General features: G+C 46.7%; 1 protein-coding gene across 5 annotated transcripts in view; it reads right to left on the bottom strand.

The window, feature by feature from the left end:
- Positions 1–19572, bottom strand: part of INPP4B (inositol polyphosphate-4-phosphatase type II B) — a 3177224-nt gene that overhangs the window by 335471 nt on the left and 2822181 nt on the right. For all 5 annotated transcript variants that reach the window (XM_069631181.1, XM_069631178.1, XM_069631177.1 and 2 more), the window contains one exon: positions 6994–7106. In XM_069631181.1, coding sequence (XP_069487282.1) covers positions 6994–7106 — 113 coding nt within the window. The remainder of the gene's footprint in view (positions 1–6993; positions 7107–19572) is intronic.

The raw sequence follows: 19572 nt of genomic DNA, 5'->3' as shown, positions 1-19572 counted from the left end.
GAATCGAGCCATCTGCGAACGAGAACGGGTTCTCACCACTCGAGCTAGCGTGTGCATTGCTTATGATAATATTGTCTGACGCGTGCACGGCATTCTCGTCTCGGCGGGACATGAGCGGGCCGCCCATCCTAGCCATGACTGCCTGCCATCCCATAACCTCAGTAAGGGCCATGAATTCGGCCCACGATTGTGCGTCCATGCCCCTCCCGGTGGCTGATGGTTCCGGGATCTCTCGCCCTTGGAGTCCCTCCCCTACTAGCACTACCTCGATAACGTCGTGCGCCGGAATGGCCGTGCTAGCCTGGTACGACATGCCGATCTGCGAGACAAATTGGTAAGTGTCACATATCACCTTGCAAAACAAATGTGACACCCTTCTATTATACAGTGCCCCCATGCCCCCCCCCCTCCCTAGCCACTCCCGTTTGTAATGCAAGCCACGTGTATTTGGTGGTGGTCCCCCAAACCTACTATATTCCCTGCACCCCTTTCTGTGCACCAGTCCATAACCACTGGCGTTTGAAATTCACCCATGGGTGTAGGTCACCAGGCGAAACGTACCCCAGCGGCAAAATTTTTTTTTTTTTTTTTTTTTTTTTTTTTTTTTTTTTTTTTTTTTTATTCCTTCCCCCTCTCGCCCCCACCCCCCCCCATTGTCCCGGTCCGCCGCTGGAGGCATGTAGCTGGGGCCATGGCCACCGGTTTCTGTCGGCCGCAGCATGCCCTTGGTACTCCTATCGTATGCAGAACCCAGGTGCTCCCTAAGGTGTGTCTCGCCTCCCCCAGCCACCCGCACGCCCCCATTGCCGGTCAACCGTGCTGTTATCGAGTGAATACAACTAAAGAGACAGGCCAAAAGGTACCTCGATGCACCGCCACTATCTGACACCCTAGGGTAGCCTATGGCTGCTGCTGCTTCCATGGCAGGCTAGGCGTGTACATACTAGATGCGATGATAAAATACTGGAAAATGTGTTGAGGGTAATACAGAACAAAGCACGATCAACCCCCAAGCTGTCGCCCTGTTGCTAACCCCAATCGAAGTTGAACTGCCATTGCCACGAATGACACATGTGAGCGCTTAAGAATGCCCTTGGTCCATTTACTCAACCCCACACCTCAGTGTAACGTATGGATGGCGATGAAGAACGAAAAAGTGCGTAGGAGCTGCTTTTACACACGAGGGTTCCCTGAACGGAAGGGTTCTCCTTCCCCCATGCGGGCGGGAGGGGGCAGAGACCACAGGTCACCCCTTGCCCCAAATAGCAGAGCACAGTACGGGCAGCCGTGTGTCCACGCAGGCCTACAGGCCGCACGAGGGAGGGGCAGGATTACCCCTAGGTGGGTGCCCATTCACACGGCACACCTTGCTATCACCCCCCATAGCAGCTCAGCATGCTGGCATTCCCTATAATCACTATACACGGTGCTACGTCCCCAACACCATAAGCCCGGCCTAACGATCTTTTTAACCGGTTTCGCAGTGCTACCCCCCCCCCAGATGGGCTGAGCATAACCAGTGCCCCCCTCACACTAAACACAGTGCTACCTCCCCCCCCCCATGTGATCGCGTATCCACCTGGCGCCTATACCTAGTTTCAAAGCGCCTTGTGGCAAGGGAGGGCGCACGGGAAACAATGGCGTCTGTAACCCGACCCCACAACAAGGATTTCGAGCCGCCCGTCCTGCCTCCTCGTGGCGTGCCCGATGCGCCGCCACTAGAAACGGAGCTGATTCCAGGGGGACCGTGAAAAGAGAGGGGACAGAGCACACTAGGCTGTGTCACGGTGGCTAATTTGCAAGAGGCACAAAAGGACATGCAGAGCGATCTAAACACGCAACGGCACCTGCGGCAGCATAAATAGTCCATGCGTCCACGATCACACCCCTTATTTACGATCTTGCAGGGATAATTGCTGCCTCTCCCTAAACATGTGCACTGCACTAAAGTGCTCGAACCCGCCTTGCGAAGCGGCGGCCAAGTTCCCTCCTACAAACGCCCTATGCTGCGCACTCCCATGCTATGCCGCATTACCACCACCCGACCGTGTGCCGTGCACCGCCATCGTGGACACGAACCCTAACCTTCCCCCCGCTTAAATCGGTTTTCCGTCGTAACCGACTTGGGCCACAGGCGCTGGGGCCCCTGTACACAGGCACTCACTCCCAAATTGCCAACCCCAAACGTATTCGATTCCGCCTGCGTTGTGGCAGGCGCTGGGTGCCCCCGGACGGTGCCCTAACTCGCCGCCCGGCATTACGCTGCGCCCTAGCATCGAGGCCGTCGTATAATCCCCCCCGAACCTATGCATTAAGAGGGCCTGCGCCACATCCACGCCACCCCGACAACTCTTCCCCCCCACGATCGCCCCCCATGAACCCGTCCGCACGAGACCCACACAACCTGTGTTGGTACCCAGTGCTAGCCCCCTATCAAACTACCACTGCCCCCGTGCACGGAACATGGTTCTACCCCCCACCACATGCGATCGTGTATTCACATAGCGCCTCGTTGCAAGGTAGAGCGTACGGGAAACAATGGCGTCCGTAACCCGACCCAAACATACGGACCGACCCGCCATGCCCCCTAGTTGCGTGCCCAATGCGCCGCACGGTGACAGAGGGCCCACGCGGCCCCTGCGCACGCCGCCCCTTTGATCCTGTCTCTCGCGACCAACGCACACCCCGCATCCCCCCCCTGACAAAGGTTTTTTGCGGCGTGCCCCCGTACCCAAAACGCAGTGGGGCTGCACCGCACCCGGTGCTGCGCGGCTGGAAGCGGCAGGGCGCACATCCTAGCGGGTGATCCATGGGCGAAGCGCGAGCAGGACGCGCAGAGCAATCCCAAAACACACAACACCGCCTGCGGCGGCACAGGTAGTCACCTGCAATCACCAACTACCAGCAAGACGTAACGTTCGCAAGGCGATTTTAAGACAATAATAGCACACGATCACACCCCTTACTTTCGTTGTAATGCTCGGTTTGCTGCAAGTTGCTTTCATGCTCGTATACCTTACATCTCAAGTCTTGCCGAATCAACTGCTGCTTCACCCTGGACCCTTTCGCCTCCCTCAATCCTGTGCGCAGCACGATCCCCCTCTCCCACCGCATCCCCTCAAGCGTCCCTCGATGATTGGATGCTGGGCTGTCCCCGCCGCGACCTAAACAAATACGCTGCCGTACCCTCCTCCCCACGCCCATGCACCGCCTGCGCTGCGCACTCCCATGGGGGCCGGCCGCACAACCCCCACCCGAACCACACCGTGAAATCTTTCCCCCCGGGTCGCCCCCCATGCCCCCGTCTGCACGAAACCCACAACACCGTCCCCAGCGTTCCAGCGCTTACCTGTAGTCCCCCACGTGGCAACAAACGATCTCCGGGGCAGCAACTTTCGCCAGCGACGCCCGAACTCCTCGCTCCTCCACCGGAACCCCGAACTCCTCGCTCCTCCACCGGAACCCCGAACTCCTCGCTCCTCCAATCGAACCGCGGGAAATCAGAACGCCAAACAGCCGCTGGAACCGAAAAGCTTCTTCTTGTCCTTGGTCGTGGTGAGGGGGGGGAACAGGAACCCAGGAGACGAGATCGCTCTGGAGGCGATCCTGGCCCTTTTGTAGTGGTCTACTCCTCTCCGGCTTCCTGTTCCCCCCCCCCCCGGCGACCCCCTCCCCCTATAGCGCTCCACGTGTGCCCCCCAGCCACTTCCGGGCGTCCGCTTCCCTTCCGTCCCGCCCACCCCCTCCCCCCCTTGTGAGTGATAGTTCCCCCCCCCCTCCCCCCGCCCCCGCACACCGCCCGTGAAGGGGGGTGCCGCGTGGGGGGGGGGGGAGGGGGGAGAGGGGCGGAAGGTCTCTGGCCCGGCAACCCCCACTAAGGGGCGGCGCCTGCCATGCCGCGTCCCGCGCGCATTCGCCCGCCGGTTTACTGGATCGCTGCAGTATGTGGGGGGGAGAGGATCGCTGCAGTATGTGGGGGGGAGAGGCATGACAGTAACTTAATTGGATATTGTGCACTGCTACTTCTGCCAACGTTTCCCTTGTCACGTGTTGGGAGACAGGGGAGTTGCACGAAGGGGAGGGGCAGAAGGTGGAGAAAGGGGTCAGTTCCTGTTGGTAACACGCAGAATAAAGACGTGTTTGTTTGCACTCTCGAGTTCGTGTCCTCCATGCATATGCAGATCACGTAAGGTCGAGTGAGACCGTATGGGCGCCTCGAGCGAGGCAACTTCAAGGAACACCACACTAGGTGACGAAGGGTTCTGAGACCCCGCACCGTGCCGAGTGAAGGGCCGCACAGAACACCGGAGAGCGAGACAGTCGGTCCGCCTCCCCATTCATGGTGAGAGAGAAGCACCCTGGCTGCAGAGACCCACGAGGAGCCTCCCCCCCTCAATCCTGGGCATGGAGCTCGGCTCCGCTAATTCGAACACCATCGATGCTGCCGGCTCCCCAGACAGCTGCAGTGCAAAGCAGCCGCGCAGATAAGGTTCCTGCTTCGCTGGTCCGGAAACACATTGCGCCTTCCAAGCTCAGTGAACTAGGCAGTAGGGTGCACAAGGAAGCATGCTACCTGGAAGGAAACACCACTGGCAGCAACAGCATTTTACGACCAGGCCACTCAGACAACAGAGGTGCAGGCATCCGGAAGCACGTGGAGGGCGGGAAGAAAGAGCGCCCATCTTGCAAGGGGTTCCATCCACCAGCACCTCGGGATTAACCCGCCCACTCTCATCTTCACCATTGCCAGCCTGAAAACTCACCCAGGTCAGTGGCACTCGAGTGGGAAGGGGATACAGCCAACACAAATTTATAAAAAGAGGGAAGTGAACGCAGCCCAGCCAAAATGTCAGATATTGACTATATCACTGTACCCATTGCACCTGCCGCAACCTTACCCTCAAGAATGCACGACAGCCTCATTACGCAATTACCCTCCCATTTTGACCTGACCGAATCCAGCAGTTTAGGGCCACACTGGAAAAGATGGATTAGAGACTTTGAAGTGTGCCTCAAAGCAATCGGCCCCTTAGATGAGAAAAAGAAGCACAGGTTCCTCACCCTATCCATCAGCCCCAATGTCAGGGACATTGTGGATGAGCTCCCCGATGACGCCAAAGACACATATTCAAACCTAAAAGTGACCCTAACGGACTACTTTACCCCACACACTAAGGTGGACTATGAGAGGCATGTGTTCCACATGACCAAGCAAACCAAGGGAGAGTCCATGGATGCCTTCGTCATGAGGCTCAGAATAAAAATGAAACACTGTGGGGTTACCAATTACTCAAACGACGAGGCACTGAGATCCCAAATCATAGTGGGTTGCGAGTGCGCAGACTTCAGAAAAATACTGCTACAGAAACAACGCACGCTAGAAGCACTACTACGCCTCGCTCACTCGGATGCAGCTCTGGCCTCCCAAGTAGAAGGCCTGGGCGACATCACAATAACCCACTGTAAAAGTGAATGCATCAACAAACTGGACACGGCGTCCAGGGGCAACAGTGAGCCATTCTGTTACAGATCTGCTGTGAATTCCCAAATGAGGGCCATGTCCCGCCATCGAACAACAGTGTACAGCCTGCTGGCAACAGAGGCAGAGGCAATATGCAAACTCTGGTCGGTTGGTGCACACAGATTGAAACTACCCATTTTCTGTGCACTGGAAAGATTCTAAGTGTTGCAGAAGAGAGCTTCGGGTGATGTGATATAAGTCGATTAATTGCAAACGAGGTCAGCACTGGGAGTGCAGATGGGGCGTGGGTGGGGGTCACAAGTTTCCATTACTTTGCAGCAGTCAGTCCAAGGGAACAAAGGACTGGAAGATCACATGATTCAGCAACAATGAAAGGTGATTCAGTTTAAAAGCAGAAAGGACAAAGGGTGAAATGAAGTGGCTGTAACTGGCACTGTGTATAATTGAAACATTAAATAATTTAATGATTATGTTGTAATTGGTTTTGTCTATTGTTTCTTTCAAAGCGCACTTGTACGCCTCCAGAGAAGCACTTCACGCTAGAAGTAAGGTTCAAAAAGAGGAAATGTTTATAACAGGAGCATAATATAAAATATAAAAATAGAAGAATGGGAATCCCCCTAACAGGACAGTCTGGTACAGTATGAAGAAACCATGGTAAGGTGAACAGTCCAGTATAACCTTATGGTCATCCATGTAGACACATCCAGACTACCCGCCAGCATAATCCCCCTCCCCCCTGTGTACTCTGGGGCAGAGAGGGCAGTTGCCCCAGTTCTTCTTGAACAATGGGGGCATGAGTGTCATTTTGCCCCTGTGGAGATTTAAAAACAAAATGAAAATCGGAATTATGTTCCATGCTCTCCTAAAACACTGGGTGCCGGCTTGGTGAAGTGTTTACATGCATCTTGCAAAATTAGCAAGTGCTGCCCACTTCAGAGGTGAAAGGCTGCCTCGTGTTCACCTCAGTCATGATTGGGGGTGACAGGAAGACAGGCCAAAGCTCTTTGCAGATCATGGGAGAAGTAGGGGATGTTGAAGCAGAATGCTACAAAGACAACTCATTATGTTAGGCGACTGTTGCTGAGACGCTATATGTTTAGACCTGTTCGTAAATCCTTTGGACTTTTTCCAATTCTTGCTGTAAAATGTGTAGTTTCGCCACAGGGTTCAGTTTGTGTCCCTTGCTTCATTAGGTGTGGGAATTTCTTCCCCCGTAGTGAAAATCCAAAGTTGGCACGAATGCCCGCCAGTCCAGTGTTCACCCAAGGACCTCAATGAAGGGTTAAATTCAAATGGGACAGGGTCTACAACCAACCAGAGGATATGCAGCCACATAAGCTGATTGATCCTGGACGAGGGTAGCAAGGGGAGGAGGCAGCATTATACGTCAATGGTTATACTTCAGTGGTAGTATAAACAAAAAGGGACAAAACACAAATAAGCAATCAAGTACACGACATAGGGCAGTGCCAACCACTCTAGTTTTCCCCGCTCTTAAGGCAACTTACGGTTGCAGCCTGCCACATGATTTCGACATTCTTTCGCTTTTTGGCCTGGATATTTTGGTGGAGGTTTTCTAAGAGTTCCTTCAAGTCGCTATTTTCTTGAAAGTGCGGCAGACCTGAAAAGAGTAAATGTTAACACTTGAAAGTAATGCCCGCTCTGAGCGCATGGGTATTCGCAAGACTGCACATTGCACTATTATTTAAATCACAGTTCCAGGGTGCTGGGAATGTAACATTGACCTCAAAAGGGAAACCTAGCATTTTTCAGAATAGTTTTCACGTTTTTAGATTCACTTCAGATTTTTGTCAGTGCCATGTTCTTTTTTCCCTCTTTTAGTTAAGTGCTTGCAAATGAGTCACATACCCCAGTCAACAATTTGAACAGAATGACTATGTATTGTCTCACAGCTATACATGTGCATCCAGGGGTGGGAGTGGCAAAAAGGAGTTAGTGGTACTCTGGCTGCATCCAAAAAGGAGGGAGTGGGATGGTCGGGCAGACGGCCGGATTTCAATTTCAAGGTTAACAGTAATAATGTCTTATAGAGTTTAGGTACACAAAATAAATAACATAATGAAGCCACATGACAGCATGTAAATCCTTATAGCAACATGTCAAGCCAAAAGACTATCATTGAGGCTTCATTTTCACATCCTGAATGGGAAACTATAAGTCCCAGAATGTAAGACAATGCCAACCTGAAAAATCTGGTTAACCCCAGGCTACTTTTAGTGATTTAGGACATGTGATAAAAGAGGTTGTGTAGTAAATAAAGATCGATATGCAGATTCGTTGTCACAAACTTCCAGCACATTGTTATGCATGATGCTGAAAACATTTGATTAGTGACTTAAAGCACCTTCAATTTTTTTGCATGTCAAGATAGTAGACATCATGGCTAAAAACACATCTTTAAATGGGTGCTTTGTGTTGCTCACTTTAGCTAGCACAGATTGGCAAAGTAACTGGTGCTTTGTGAGCTCTTTGAGTTGGACATGTTCCATCATGCATATGAAAGGCTCTGCCGCTGATAAAAGAAATGTGTTTGCAACCTGAGCACCTTAACCACCTGCAGAGCCACCGACACTGTGTCTGTGTGTGTATTGGCCTAGCTGAGACTTGGGGAAACTGGCAGTGCTTGAATGTCCCGCCTGAGCCGATTTTATTTTTGGCTCAGGAGAAAGACAGAACATCAAGGATGCATTTCTGGAGCCTTTCTTTGAACTAAAGGTACGCTCTGTAAAAATGAAAAGAACTAGTCGTACGCTGGTCCAATGATTTATATTAAACGTCCATCTCTGTGTGCATTTGTTAATGCACCACAGCTGGCTGTTGTAAATGCTTTTTCCACACGTTCCCATCCTTCCATTCAACACCAACATTCTTGTCTTTAATCAGGGTAAGTAACTCACTAATAGTTTAGCCATTAAATTAATCTCATAAGCGAACTCTCTTAATCATTTGTAAATACACTTAACGGATTAATTATTCTATCTAATGATGCAGGCTTTGACTAAACCATCTCAAGTCCCATAATCTGAAGAACTTCGCAAGATCAGAGCCTAAACAATGTTCTCATGCGACTCCAAGAGACTATATCCATTGTATCAAGGCAACTTCTTTTGTAGAATCCCATTCCCTCCACCGGACATGGTAGAGGCAGTAGTTTTCACTTTTTCAAGACGATTTGGGGGTAGAGCAACTTCACAATCCTTGGAGGTACTTCGAACCTGTGCAAACTCATTATATGGGACAGAGTTTGGGGGTTACTGCCACATATAATATTTGGAGAGTAAGGAGGAGACTGTTCTGGAAACAATGTATTCACTGCCGAACAGTACCCCTTCACTACCCCTATGGCTATAACTGGAGACAAATAGAGTTGTGTTTGAGGCCAAATTAAAACCATTGCTTTATTGGCATAGCTTGTGAACTTCTAAGCAGCTGGTATCTTATCAGAAACGTTAATGGCTGTATTGGCGCGAAATGGTGCCACATATTACCTGGACATTTTGTTTTGAAAACAGTTCCTATGTAAAATTAGCAGCAGATCTGCTGTAAAGTCCTGCTTTTAAAGGTCTTGTGAGAATCCATTGTGTATATAGAAATAGTATAATCTGTTTCTTCAATTCTCTGCTCCCATAGCAGTAATCAAACAGGAGCCCCCTGCTGGGAGCCTGAGCTTGTTACTGCCGAGAGCAGAAAAAGCTGACACACATTCATATGACAGGCAGTCCTATGAATGCCAATCGTAATACAGCAAACAAAACACTTTTTCAGCAAACTAATTATGCTGAAAAGCGTTTGTTTACTGTTCTAGGAGGGCATTCACAGGACTGCCTTTCCTGTGAACGAGGCAAACATAGCCCATTTATTTACCAGGAAGTGTTTGCATTGCGCTCTCAAAGGGACTCGTCTGGTCCATTGGTGGAGCAGGTTTAGCCGCTTCAACCACTCGACCAGAGTTCAAATCCCTACCTCTCTTTTTTCTGATGCATCAAATTTTGAATAACAAAAACAATATTTGATGCACCAGAAAAAAAGACAGGTCATACTCGAACTAGGGTCTTGTGGTTTAAGGGGTTACTCCTCAACCACTGGACCACACGAGTCCCTGGCAATCACAGTGCTCTTTGCTGTGTTGTTGTACAGCACGGCAAAGAGCACTTTGAAAGCAGTTAAGGAAATAGACTACAGGAGCCCCTTTTAAATAGACCGGTAGGGTCTCTATCAATCTGTGTGTTTATCTAGTCTGAGGCGTTCACAGACCGTGCTGAGGTAGGCAATATTCCAAAGCTCATCACAATCTTTATATAAAAATGTATACTGTTGAGCGACCTCTGGCTGGATGTTAAAATTCCACACCAAAATAAAGTGTACATTATTTTCGAGTTCTTATGTTTTCAAATTCCCCTATGGACACAAATAGATTACTGATAGCCTTCTCTATGGGTCTTAAACAGATAGAGAAAAAAACAACATTCATTGTAGCAACTATCTCCCATTTCGCGCTAAAATGTTTAATGAACTAAAATGTATTACTGAAAATGTACCCATGTTATCAGCTCGCCAGTGAGGCAGCCTCTGTCACCTTTGATGGCTGGTGTAGAGTAACATAAGTGGCCTTACTTATCCTGGACTGTTAGCCGTATTTCCTGCATATATACAATGATACAATTATCTTATAAATCTTGTCATTTTCCCCTTATTCCAGCAATGTTCCAGGATGAAAGTTCATAACTGGCCTGCTTCATTGTTATAGGTGCGGCTCGTTTGCAAGATAGGCTTTTTTCTGTGCTCAAATCTCCTGGCTAGTCAGGGTTCATAAGACTAAATCTTCAATTCCCTAACCACTGGCTTCACATGGAGAGTTGATTGCCAAGGACAGAGATGGCCTCCTTTGGATGTTTGCACCAAGTGGTAGCAGAGACTTCGCCTCCATAGCTAATACGTCCTCCTTTAGGTAGCAATCCACTCGTTTCAATACCATCTGTCGTACCAGTTGTCTCTTCCTCTCGAGTGTCACCTTAGATCTCCAGTCTTCGTGTATTACAGATTTGAACCCTGTTACAAATCTCAAGCAGAGGTAGCACTTGTTTGCGGAGGATGATTTGTCATCGACTGTGCCTTCCTGCAAATTGTGCACCCCAGGCATGTAGACTGAGCAAGCTGTAAGCAGAGTTCTGCTTAAAGGTATTGTACTTCTAGTGCCAATATTGGTTTGCGTCCCATATTTGTAGTAAAAACCAGCCCTGTTAGTCATAAAAAAAATGTAAGTTGGGCCTGGTACCATCATAACCTTTTTCTCTTTGTTTTTGATATAGGCTCGCTTCCAACTGTGTGTCCTTACACTGCTTATTTCCTGGTGCATTTTCTGTATGTGCTAGTACATTCCCCTTCATCTCTTTTATTTGAGCATTGCACTTTGTGCTTCCCACAGGTGAACTGGCTTTGTGCATGGGTGATCTGCCAGCAGCTGCAGGCGTCTCACGTATCCCTCAATTACTGGAGGAGCTGCGGCCATTAGTAATGATACCACAACCTGCAGTATAGAGTTCAGTCATGTTTTTATTATTCGAAATTAGTACTACCCAGCGTGCTGCAAATTCAGAGAACGCAAAATTCAGAGAACGCTTTGCACCGATTGAAGCTGTTGCGAGCCTTACCTTGCGGTAAGTCTGATCACGTTGCAGCGTATACCTCGCCCCGGTCTCCAGCCCTACATGGAAAGGAAGAAGGGAATCCACGTAGTCCCTTCTCCCGTTCTATAGCAGCCTTTATTTTGTGTACATTTTTTTTTCATTTGTTCTAATGGCCAAGGGATACCAAATTCAGACCGTTATTAAGGATAACAAATTCAGATCTTGATTGAAAAAATAAGGATCAGAAAACTAAAACAATGGGTTCATGGCACATTAAAATATATACAGACAACATATTTGCATCAACCAACCAACCAACCAACCAACCAACAATAAACTGTCAGTTTATTTGATTAAAGACACGATATATGAAACTTATGCGAGCACCAAAGTGGAAAGGACACAACAAATACAAAAATTGGTAGACAAGAAGGGAATGCAAGCAGATGGATCCCAATGCATTGCATGCAGCCAACTTCAACCTATAGTAATGTACAGTGCACTGGCTAAATTAGTATCTGCAAAATAATTCACTTCCTCTAGCAGATCTTTCTGCTATACGCAATGGGACCTAACCGCATTTTAAGCACTCATGCGATTCACATTATGGTTCTCGGGCAGCTAAACCTACCTTTATGACACTTACTGGTGCAAGCAGATGGGTGTACCTTAGCTTCAGATAGGCTCTTGCATCACGCTTGCACAGCCTTATGGGCACTTGCGCGCGAAACATGGCTGCGGTCGCTGCATTACTTGCCACAGTAATGACTGAGCTTCATGAAGTAAAATGCGGTCTATCTGTACACCAGGGTCACTAAATCAGACTTTCTAGGCTCCAATTGGCTGGGCATACCGCACCCAGCGAGGGCACTAATGCTTAATTATAACCCCTGGAATAATAATTAAGGACTCGTACTGGACAATCTGTGGGCTCTATGTGCTCTTCATAGAGCCTGCTGAGTGTTGCCATTTGAGGGTTCGGTCTACAAAGCCCCACACAGAGAGCGGGCGCTTTATAGACACGCCCTCAGGACTCACCGGACGTAATGGGCCCATAAACATTCTTAAATCCTCTTGCTGTGCTCAGGCCTTTAACTTTGTGTTATTGACTCATAATACCCGCCGTGGCCCTCGGACCAGGTCTGTAAAGCTTAATTATAACAATGGAATCTTGGCAGGCTAGGGTAAACAATGGGCCAGCAGAGGCCCTAACCACTGCAACAAGGCCTGATGTTTCTCTCTCAACATTCTGCATCAGTGTCCCCCTGAGCCAAAAGGCCACCCTGACACAGCTCACTCTAAGGTTCCAAGCCCCTATTTCAACTATTTTCTATATTGTTATCTTTTGTGATTTTTCCTTATTAAAATGATGACATCACAGCACTGGGCGAAGGGCAGTAACTGGTGTTCTCGTTCCTTACCCTTGTTATGCACCCATGGGCTTCATCTTGGGCCCATAGCTGGAATGTGGCCAAAACGCTGCAATAGCCCCCCAACCGTCCCACCTCATGCCCTAAAGGTCACATTAGTCCCCAATTTAAAGGTTTCTGCTCGCAGTTCCTCGGGACAACCTGTTGAAGGGACAAGGAAATTCAAGTGGGTCATATCAGCTAATCTACCTAGTATTTCTTCATGTGATGCAGAGCAATGGGAATGATGCAGCATACGAGTGAAGGCAGGACCACGAACGCACTGCTAATGAAGCCAGGGAACAGTCTAAAGGGATGCGGTGACCTAAGGACTTGCATATTGTTGGTGTATGGGACACAGGCACGATAACATAGCGGAACTGTTTTATTATATCCTACAGAACAAACATTTAACATTGGTATAAAAAGGTAGGATTTCATTCCAGAAGAAATACCTCTGGCAGTAAGACACTGCTCTTGCATCATTACTGATCGACCAAGAGGTAATGGGCTGCGCTATCATGATTTTGCATTATTGCCAATTATAAATATCAGCAGCTTTAGTTACTGCTACTGTAAAAGAAAACAATGGCAAAAAAACAAAAACAAATACCACTGGTGGTAAAAAACAGAGGGCCACCACATATGTAGATTTCGGGATAGAAGAAGCACAAACAAATAAACACTTCCATCAATATTTGGGTGTTATGTGATCACACTGCCACAGCTGCACAGACCCTTTTAAATTCCACCTCGCAGCTGATCCTACTTTTAGCGGTAATTACGACGATTTTACCACATTATATGTATTCTGATTGCGGTAATCCAGAACAACCGTCAGTACCTCTTTACTTGCCGAGCAGCTTCAGAATTGGAAGTATTTTAGGCCGGGCAGTATTTTTCATTTACCGCCCTTTCGGAATGGGGCACCACACATTTTAAAAGAGAAGCTATTGCTTCACAAGGGTACAGTGTAGCACCGAGCACTCGGATTCGCAGCAAGTCTGTGAAGTTGACTTGGCCACGAATTACTCATTGCACGGCCTAGGTGCAGGATTCATTCCCGCTGTTGATGGAGGTTTACTGGTTTGCCAAGGGAACGAGTGAGGCTATATTATGCTCTGTTAATAGGCCTTTACACAGCACCACCGCCAGGGGTATCCAGGGCTTGGTCGGCTGGAGGAAAGAACATGAGCATGGTAAGTGTGAAATACTCCTAGCGGAGGGCGGGGCAGATGTGGGCGGGGAAGAATGCCTTCTAATAGCCCAGGTGCATGTCTGACCGAATTGTGTATCACAACGGATGGGTAACCCCTAAACCATGGAACTGGGAAACAACAAAATAGCACGAAAAAACCCCGGAAGGGGAAAGAAGTTCACATGGAAAAGTACTATATTAATCAGAGTACTCAATTGTAAAAACTAGAGGCAAAGAAGAGGAGGAAGCTCAGACATAGACATTCACATTTTAATTTTTAATTTATTATCATAGTAAAATCGCATGATATATAAACATCTAAACATCAATGAAAAGAAAGAATTAATTTATGTATAAAATTGTTGTCAAATCTCATGCCTCGAAATATTCAGACACAATTAAACTACCACAATTCATAACCTTGTATTGATCGAGGTAAAGACATCACTGTCTTATTTATAAGTTGCATTCAAAGGATAGAATTGCTGTAAACCCAATTAATAATTGAGTGCTGATTGCAAACGAATGCTAACCAGGAAATAAAGTGCTGGATGCAAAAAAAGTGCTAAGTGCCAAACTACCACAATTCATAACCTTGTATTGATCGAGGTAAAAACATCGCTGTCTCATTTATAAGTTGCATTCAAAAGATAGAATTGCTATAAACCCAATTAATAATTGAGTGCTGATTGCAAACGAATGCTAACCAGGAAATAAAGTGCTGGATGCAGAAAAAGTGCTACGTGCCTACTGTACATACTGTGCATAGATGATCTTGAAATATCAAAACAGTTTCGGCGAATTCAGCCTATCTGGTTCAATTAAACGAACCAGTAGTCGCCTTCTTCAGGGCGCACTATGTATTAAAGATATAAACCTAGAACATACTAATGCATGAGTATCGATATATCATTCAGTAGTTCTCGTAGATAAAATCTTTGTGTGATTCATAAGGGCTTGATTGTGAATCTGGAGTCTGTTTTGAAGACGTAGACCCTTGATAAAACACATTAAGACAAACAGAATGAGAAAAAACAAAAAAACTTGGTGGTTAAAAACCGAAAATGAATGAGTGAGCCTCCTAATATTCAATGCCTCATAACCATACGAATAGAGCCTAGGGACATATGTTATATATATATTCACCTAAGTTGGTCCAAGATGGTGGTGCCGCAAAATAATTTTGATTCGATCCGCCACCCAAGCTGGACTGGTGATGCAAATTAATTCACATCTAAAAAGACAAACCAAACAGAAGCTAAAAGAGATATCCCAAGATTAACTCTAACTTCCATGGCCAAAGCACAGTATCCCCTGTCGCCGCCAGAAGTAAATCAGAGTTCTGCCTCTTCCAATTACTAACCTTAAAATGATTTGAACTCTTGATCGAAGCCGTAAGGGACCCAGTTCTGGAAAAAAGGATCAGGAATGTTCCCACTGGGCTGTCCGGAATATTCCAAAATCGGTGTAAGCTCAAGCCGGGAGAAGAGGCTAACGGTTTCGGGACCGTAAAAGAAATAGCCGTGGGTGCAAACCCTAAAGGAAAGATATAAGACCAGTTTGCGTTTTGGTGATTGCAAAAAGAGCTTTAAAGGCAGCGTTTGCAAGAAGCCTGAAAGGATAAAAGACAAGCTGCATCGAAGTTCAGTATAGTACGACCCGATGGGTAAACTTCAATCTTTGCCTATCCTTGACCTAAAACTAGACGTAGCTCTTACAGGTCTATATAAAAGATGAATTGCTCACCCGGAGTACGCCTTTACTCTCGCCTCTGTAGACGGCCGCTGGAATCTCGCGCCGTCCAATATGGTACCCGCGACTGTGTTTATAAACACGCGCGATGCTAGAAAAAGAAGTAGGACTGTGTGCGTAACCCAAATCCCGGAAAGATAGAAAAAGGACTAAGTATAGGCACACGTAATGCTGGGACTAGTAACAGAGAAAAGACTGCATGAGGGCCCCTAGTACCAGGCGAAACTGAAACTAAAAAAGGACTGTAAACAGCCTCGCAGCAAGAGTAGGGCTCTAATGAGAATTATTTAGTCCATTATATTTTGTATTGCATATTTTAAGGTATACAGTGGAGCCATTCTTCTTGGCGATTTAAACCTGTCTCGTAGCTATTGGTATGATACATCCACCATTGTTCTCTTTGAGACAGGCGAGCTGCTATATTATTGGCATCAGTGCCATAGACTTTTTCCAAAACACACCATTTCAAACTAGTCAGATCATGATTATTATCGACAAAGTGTGACACTAGCGGAGCTGATGCGATTTTATTGCGAATTTTTGACTTATGTTCACCAATTCTGATTTTGATGGGCCTAGATGTTCTGCCGATGTACGTAAGAGCACAAGGACAGATAATGACATAAATCACATTTTTGGTATTACAAGTGGTGTGATGGTGGAGATTCCAATTTTTGCCATTAATCCCTACAACGGTACCAGTAATTGTGGAAGTGCATTGATTGCAAAAGCCACATGGGAAATGGCCTTGAATAGGTTTTCCGCCCCAAAGGCCTGGCACCGTATTTGATTTGGGTCCAGTGCTCGACCTGTCGGCTTTAGTGAGCCAACTTTTGAGGTTCTTGCCTCTCTTAAATGCAAAAATGGGTTTTGCAAGTCCTGGATTATTTAATTGGAGAAGGTGCCAATGTTTCATAATACTTTGTTTGATCTTATGATGAAAGGTATTAAAAGTCATGGCTTGAGCTTACACCGATTTTGGAATATTCCGGACAGCCCAGTGGGAACATTCCTGATCCTTTTTTCCAGAACTGGGTCCCTTACGGCTTCGATCAAGAGTTCAAATCATTTTAAGGTTAGTAATTGGAAGAGGCAGAACTCTGATTTACTTCTGGCGGCGACAGGGGATACTGTGCTTTGGCCATGGAAGTTAGAGTTAATCTTGGGATATCTCTTTTAGCTTCTGTTTGGTTTGTCTTTTTAGATGTGAATTAATTTGCATCATCAGTCCAGCTTGGGTGGCGGATCGAATCAAAATTATTTTGCGGCACCACCATCTTGGACCAACTTAGGTGAATATATATATAACATATGTCCCTAGGCTCTATTCGTATGGTTATGAGGCATTGAATATTAGGAGGCTCACTCATTCATTTTCGGTTTTTAACCACCAAGTTTTTTTGTTTTTTCTCATTCTGTTTGTCTTAATGTGTTTTATCAAGGGTCTACGTCTTCAAAACAGACTCCAGATTCACAATCAAGCCCTTATGAATCACACAAAGATTTTATCTACGAGAACTACTGAATGATATATCGATACTCATGCATTAGTATGTTCTAGGTTTATATCTTTAATACATAGTGCGCCCTGAAGAAGGCGACTACTGGTTCGTTTAATTGAACCAGATAGGCTGAATTCGCCGAAACTGTTTTGATATTTCAAGATCATCTATGCACAGTATGTACAGTAGGCACGTAGCACTTTTTCTGCATCCAGCACTTTATTTCCTGGTTAGCATTCGTTTGCAATCAGCACTCAATTATTAATTGGGTTTATAGCAATTCTATCTTTTGAATGCAACTTATAAATGAGACAGCGATGTTTTTACCTCGATCAATACAAGGTTATGAATTGTGGTAGTTTGGCACTTAGCACTTTTTTTGCATCCAGCACTTTATTTCCTGGTTAGCATTCGTTTGCAATCAGCACTCAATTATTAATTGGGTTTACAGCAATTCTATCCTTTGAATGCAACTTATAAATAAGACAGTGATGTCTTTACCTCGATCAATACAAGGTTATGAATTGTGGTAGTTTAATTGTGTCTGAATATTTCGAGGCATGAGATTTGACAACAATTTTATACATAAATTAATTCTTTCTTTTCATTGATGTTTAGATGTTTATATATCATGCGATTTTACTATGATAATAAATTAAAAATTAAAATGTGAATGTCTATGTCTGAGCTTCCTCCTCTTCTTTGCCTCTAGTTTTTACAATTGAGTACTCTGATTAATATAGTACTTTTCCATGTGAACTTCTTTCCCTTTCCGGGGTTTTTTCGTGCTAGCATGTCTGACCGAATGCCTTCTGATAGCCCGGATACATGTCTGACAGGTGTCCCGTGGTTTGTGGTTTCAACGCTGGAAATTACTTCAAATTACTTAGAAAAATATATATATAGTTGTGGGTTAAGGGATAAAAAGAGGTTGGGGAAGGGCTTGGATTAGTATTGAAGAGGGCATGAGTGGACCCCGCCCCCCCAAATAAAAAATCGAACAGGGGACCCCGCCCCCCCCCAAATAAAAAATCTAAGTAACATTTCAAAGTGATCACTTCGAAGTCAATTACCACAAAGTAATTTGTTCTGGCAGAATAACACGGAACCTGACCTGTTGGCCGGACCATAGCTGTGCCAAAGAAAGGGTGTCCGGAAGTGTTCTGATAACTGGGTTGCATTTCAGAGGAAGATTCGGAGAATTGTAAGTGCACCAATCCTGCTCGGTCAAGGTTCGGCGGCTTATCTGCCCGAGCAGCTCTACATGTCGCCCCCTAGGATGCTAAATCTGGGACTGCCGAGCCAAGCAGGTCAGAACAGTCAATAATAGACGAGTGCTCCTAAAGGGAAATGTTGCTGCACACGTGCGCGTCAGAAGGATGTTTGCAATCACGCATTCTTTTGCAGCGCTTCAACATAGCCAGGGGTGGACCGCTATAGGGAACTCTGGGGATTTCCCAGTTGGCCTCTGCACTCTGGGCCTCTTCTGGTTTTATTTCCAAATGTTACCATAGGAAAAGGCTTGGGCGCGCTGAAAATATGTAATATGAGGCCACTTTGAAAATAATTTCCAGGGGCCTCTTTTGGTTTCCAGTCCACCACTGCACAGAGCACCCTCTTCTGGTCAGTATTTGCCCTAGCAGAGACAGTGGTGTGCAACACTTTCAATGGAGCCGACGCTCTTTCAAGTTGCTAAGGATCTGTGACAAGTCCCTAAAATGTTGTTGCTGCTTTTTTATGAGGAGCGAGTCCACCACAGCCCCATCCTATAGTCTCTCCACCACTGATCCTTGCACCCTGACCCCCAATAGCCCTTAGTTAACCCTCTGCCCGCCCCCATTGCCTGCAGTATAATGCAGTAAAATATCCGGATTCCAAACGCTGGGAAATGGGGCACACGGTATTAAAGACACTCATCTCTGAGAAACGAAGGGGAGAATCACACATACATGCCTTTCCAATATAATATTAATAATATGATTAAAGAATGTTAGGGAGCATAGCAGCACAGGTTACAGATACATTTAGCCTAAAAGGATGCGCACAAGTGATAGAGAGCAGGTAAAAAATAGGCGTCTCCAAAGCTCAGTGGATGTGCCACTGAGCTGTTCTCTCAAGCCTGTTAGTAGGCCAACAGGACCTCACTGTGAGTATACAGGTAACAGTAAAAACACGCGCCATCTTTAATACCTCATACTTTCAAATTATGTCTTGGGATCACGTGGGATATTTACTGCATGGATACATAGACATTACTGCATGGTGTAAATAACCCACAGCCTATTTACCCATGCAATAAATATCCCTTGCAACCTCTATGCATAATTAGGCAGTATTTTTCTGCGTCCTTTCACCATCACCACCACACTCAACACAAGGCCCGAAGGGAGAATCCCCTGCTGCGCATGTCAGGTCAGATGGAAGGAACCCCCAGGCCTCCAGCATCACTGGCGCGTGGTTCTGCGCCTTCAAACATCCAGAAGAGCAGAGCCAGGTGGATGCACACAGCAGTGAGATGAAGGCGCGCTGGTGGAGGGGACGGGGCCCTTTGGGGTAGGAATGGCTTCTTATGATGATG

The sequence above is a fragment of the Ambystoma mexicanum genome, chromosome 6q (genome assembly GCF_040938575.1).
Source record: "Ambystoma mexicanum isolate Mex_15411 chromosome 6q, UKY_AmexF1_1, whole genome shotgun sequence".
Lineage (NCBI taxonomy): Eukaryota > Metazoa > Chordata > Amphibia > Caudata > Ambystomatidae > Ambystoma > Ambystoma mexicanum.
This window is presented reverse-complemented; position numbering and strand designations above follow the sequence as displayed.